Raw genomic sequence first — 4,913 nt, forward strand, 5'->3', positions numbered from 1 at the left:
GAGAGAGAGAGAGGAGAGAGAATGAGACAGAGAGAGAGAGGAGAGAGAGACAGAGAGAGAGAGAAAGAGACTAGAGAGAGAGAGAGAGAGAGACAGAGAGAGAGAGAGAGACAGAGAGAGAGAGCGAGCGAGCAAAAGGAAGAGAGAGAGAGAAAGGGAAGGGAGAGAGTGTGAAGGAAGAGAGAGGAGAGAGAAGAAGGAAAGAGAGAGAGAGAAAGGGCTGCACTGCTAACTCCATGATCAACTGTATTATGAGACGTTAATATTAACTCTATCTAGGGTGGGGTCGCTACTATATGACTCTAATCCCATCCCACTCATTTAGACATGCACTAGGAACACATACATGCATACATACTGTACAAACATACATACATACATACATACATACATACATACATACATACATACATACATACATACATACATACATACATACATACATACATACATACATACATACATACATACATACATACAATTACAATTGAACATTGAACATAAACTTGTGCCATGCCACCATTTAAATGTACTTTAAATTCTACACTCCCTAATTATCTTCTTCTACTGTTAAAAGCTACACTCCCTAATTCTCTTCTTCTACTGTTAAACGCTACACTCCCTAATTCTCTTCTTCTACTGTTAAACGCTACACTCCCTAACTCTCTTTTTCTACTGTTAAACGCTACACTCCCTAATTATCTTCTTCTACTGTTAAAAGCTACACTCCCTAATTCTCTTCTTCTATTGTTAAACGCTACACTCCCTAACTCTCTTATTCTACTGTTAAAAGCTACACTCCCTAATTCTCTTCTTCTACTGTTAAAAGCTACACTCCCTAACTCTCTTCTTCTACTGTTAAAAGCTACACTCCCTAACTCTCTTCTTCTACTGTTAAACGCTACACTCCCTAACTCTCTTCTTCTACTGTTAAAAGCTACACTCCCTAATTATCTTCTTCTACTGTTAAAAGCTACACTCCCTAATTCTCTTCTTCTACTGTTAAAAGCTACACTCCCTAACTCTCTTCTTCTACTGTTAAACGCTACACTCCCTAACTCTCTTCTTCTACTTTTAAAAGCTACACTCCATAATTATCTTCTTCTACTGTTAAAAGCTACACTCCCTAATTCTCTTCTTCTACTGTTAAAAGCTACACTCCCTAACTCTCTTCTTCTACTGTTAAACGCTATACTCCCTAACTCTCTTCTTCTACTGTTAAAAGCTACACTCCCTAACTCTCTTCTTCTACTGTTAAACGCTACACTCCCTAACTCTCTTCGTCTGCTGTTCACATAAGATATAGGTGATGAATTGATTGTGGCCCTTTGTACAGATTTCCATATCCAAATGTCCAATTGATGTTTGTTTGGGAGGTGGGTTTTTAATAGCAAACATGGTGGAGATGGTCAATTCAGTCCAAGCTGGGAAGGAAGCCACAATCAGTTTATCACAGGAAATAATGACATATAGCAACAGGAGGAAAGATAACAAACAATAACAAATTAAAGTAGTTATATCTGGGTTAAGACATTGCACTACGACAACAAAGCCACATGCCAAGCTAAAAGGTGAAAGGTCATAGTACCAGGTCAAAGGTTGCGTCGAGGGGTCGCTTCAGTGATTTGACAGCCGACTGAGTCTTAATTAGCAGGCAGCGAGCACATGATGGCAATGGGCCAATGGGGTTCAAGCGCATTAACATAAACCAGCAAGCAGAGGTGTATCATGGGGGCAGCAGTGCAGTTTGGGTAGGTGAGAAAAAAACAAAAGAAATAAAAAACTAATCATTGGAATGCAGTATACAAGGGGATTACAGAACTAGGACATGCACAGTGTGTGGACACTACAGTACTACGGCTGACAAGTACAGAACACTTCAATAAGGATCTAGCTAAGTCAAATACTGTGAAAGATGGAAACACAAACAAAATGGACTGTTCACTGTCATTACTTCAAAAACACTGGGCATTGAGCGATATGGTCACACTTTAAATAAACTATAACTTATTATGCCTTCATAAACCCTTCATAAACCCTTCATAAGGCCTTCATAAACCCTTCATAAGGCCTTCATAAATGGCACAAAGCATTTATGAGCAAATGCCCTATTTTACGAAGGGTAGTATTGGGTTCATACCACATCAGATGCAAGGACCTGTTACACCACCTTTATATAGTGTGACATTTGCTTATAAATAAGCATAAATCTATGTAGGCCTTAGATTTACATGTCCATATTTAAAGGGTTTAATAGGCCTTTATTAAGAAAAATGAGCTACAGTTTGTTTAACGTGTGACCAGTAGGGTCATTCAATTATAAAATAGCAATATACTGTTTTACTGTACGTAGTCATTGTCACATTTCTATGACTATACACCACAAGGCTTGTTATTGTTCCTCATACAAACAAAGCCTGGCAAATACTAAGAACAACACACAAGTGTCACAGTGCTAGTTTAGCTGTGGATGTTCAACTAGAGCGGAAGGACCATTGTTATATTAGACTTAGACTGCAGTCAGATAAGCACATTGAATACATTGAATATCAACAGGAAGCTGTGCAGGGGAAGACGCGCCCACTGACATAGTTACAGATACAATCAGTCAGTCCAGGTAAACTTCTGTTATTCTATCAGTTAATGTCACAAGCCAGAAGGGACATATAGTATAATGGAGAAGTTACCCGCAGACACAGATCTAGGATCAGTTTACCCTCCCCAATCCTAAGACCCGTGTCTAGGGGCAGCTTCATCCTACTGAGTGCGCTTTCCTAATCCCCACTCTGCGACTGTTACAGAGAGGATCCAAGATGGCGGATTACTCACCATGGCTGCAGCGGCGGTGGCCTGGTTGACCTGGTGCTGGGCGGCCTTGATCTTGGCCTGCAGGTGGGCCGGAGGGTGGAAGTACTTGCACTTCTCCCTGGAGCAGCGGCCCTTGATGTAGTCCATACACACGGTGACCGTGTTGTCGTTGGTGTCTATCATGGTGCTGTCGGAGGGGTGGGAGAAGCGACAGTCGTTCTCCCCCCGGGAGCAGTTGCCACGCTGGTACTCACGACAAACCTGGTGAGGGGCGAGAGATATGAACATAACGGATCAGTTCCACTTTAACCTTCTGTCACAAGGGCTTCGTAACGCCGTCATAATCATGACATATCAGATGCCATAAACCAGGGGTGTCAAACTCAGTTACACAGATATGCACAGAGCAGATGTTGAGCAGACATTGAGCAGGGTCACCGGTGTGTTGGACATGGCATTTGTAAGGCAGTAGAGGGCAGCATTTGTAAGGCAGTAGAGGGCAGCATTTGTAAGGCAGTAGAGGGCAGCAGAGGCTTTATGTTAGCACAGCATATTTGTGTTCTTGGGTCAGTACAGGGTTTCTAGGTGTATGTGCGTGCGTGTGTATCTGTCTGCCCGTCCATCCCTCCGTCTGTATCTCTCACCTCCAGCCTGTCTGTCCTCATGAGTTTCTGTGCTGCAGCGGCAGCAGCGTTGGGGACCTGTCCGTGGTTGGGGTGGCCTGCCATGAGGACCTGTGGACTGGGCATGATCTCTGGCTGCATCAGGCCGGGTGACACCGGGCCCAGGTACGGGTTGAAAGCCGCAGCGCTGGCATTGGTGGCCAGACCTGGCGCCATGGGGAACATAGGCTGTCGGGGGCAGAGAGAGACAAAGGTCAAAGGTGAGAAGTTATACTTCCTGGTAGGTCAAATATTAAATGTACTTTGTTCTACACTTAACTGACCGCCTATTCCCTATGTGCTGCATTGCTTTAGGACTCAGAAGCTCAGAAGCACTGCACTATATAGGGAATAGAGAGACCTTTAGACTACTGTAAGTGTTGTCATGTAATGTGGTTGTGCCAGGTATTTACTTGATGTAAGCTGAACCTGTTGCTGTCTTGGACCAGGTCATAGAGATTCACCTGGATTGGCAAAGGTTGAGGAAAATGAAGAGGGGTTTCAGGTCCTGGCATTCCATTCTATTATACACACGTGTGTGTGCATATGCGTTTGTGTGTGTTTGCATACATGTGTGTGTGTGTTTGCATACATGTGTGTGTGTGTTTGCATATGTGTGTGTATGCATGTATGTGTGTGTGTGTGTGTCTGTAAGACATACATGTACTGTACATGAGTGTGTGTGTGTGTGTTGTCTCACCATAGGCTGAAGCTGTGTGCCAGGCATCATGGCGTTGGCGAGCTGCATCTGCTGGGCCAACATGGCCATGTTCTTCTGCTGGATCAGATTGTTCCTACCGTTGATCTCCAGCTGGGTCTTCAGGTGACCAGGAGGATGGAGGTACTTACAATTCTCCCTGGAACAACGGCCCTGATGGGGGGGGGGGGGGGGCAACAGGAAGAGAGTAAATTAGGTGAAAGTTGACTTAGATTCAGCACTGGCATTACTTTGACTGTAAAACATGTATGACAACAACAGACAGAAGATAGACAGATACCCATAATTCCATGCTATCATTTAATTCCATATTTATACAACATGTATAATCGGCAGTATGAGATCCTGTCCTGAGGTGACCTGGTGATTTGTTATGGTTCCCTCTGCTAGTCAACATCAGAGGCATGTCCTGAAAACACACACACACAGTCAGCTGACAACTGCGTGTGTGTGTGTGTGGTGTGTATGTGTGTGTGGTGTGTGTGTGTGTGTGTGTGTGTGTGTGTGTGTGTGTGTGTGTGTGTGTGTGTGTGTGTGTGTGTGTGTGTGTGTGTGTGTGTGTGTGTGTGTGTGTGTGTGTGTGTGTGTGTGTGTGTGTGTGTGGTGTATGTGTGTGTGTGGTGTGTGTGTGTGTGGTGTATGTGTGTGTGTGGTGTGTGTGTGTGTGTGTGTGTGGTGTGTGTGTGTGTGTGTGATGTGTGCACGCATGTGCTTTATGCCTCATG

General features: G+C 44.0%; 1 protein-coding gene across 2 annotated transcripts in view; it reads right to left on the reverse strand.

Annotated features, from left to right (window-relative positions):
- LOC109880221 (muscleblind-like protein 1) overlaps positions 1-4,343 on the reverse strand; it is a gene marked incomplete in the record, with an annotated part of 23,950 nt that extends 19,607 nt beyond the window's left edge. For both annotated transcript variants that reach the window (XR_004206384.1, XM_031810445.1), the window contains 5 exon segments: positions 1,589-1,642; positions 2,830-3,069; positions 3,453-3,659; positions 3,884-3,934; positions 4,171-4,343. Coding sequence is in view for 1 of the 2 variants with exons in the window: in XM_031810445.1 (XP_031666305.1) it covers positions 1,589-1,642; positions 2,830-3,069; positions 3,453-3,659; positions 3,884-3,934; positions 4,171-4,239 (621 nt within the window).
- Positions 4,344-4,913: the final 570 nt, after the last annotated feature.

This window comes from Oncorhynchus kisutch, linkage group LG30 (assembly GCF_002021735.2).
Source record: "Oncorhynchus kisutch isolate 150728-3 linkage group LG30, Okis_V2, whole genome shotgun sequence".
NCBI classification, from domain to species: domain Eukaryota; kingdom Metazoa; phylum Chordata; class Actinopteri; order Salmoniformes; family Salmonidae; genus Oncorhynchus; species Oncorhynchus kisutch.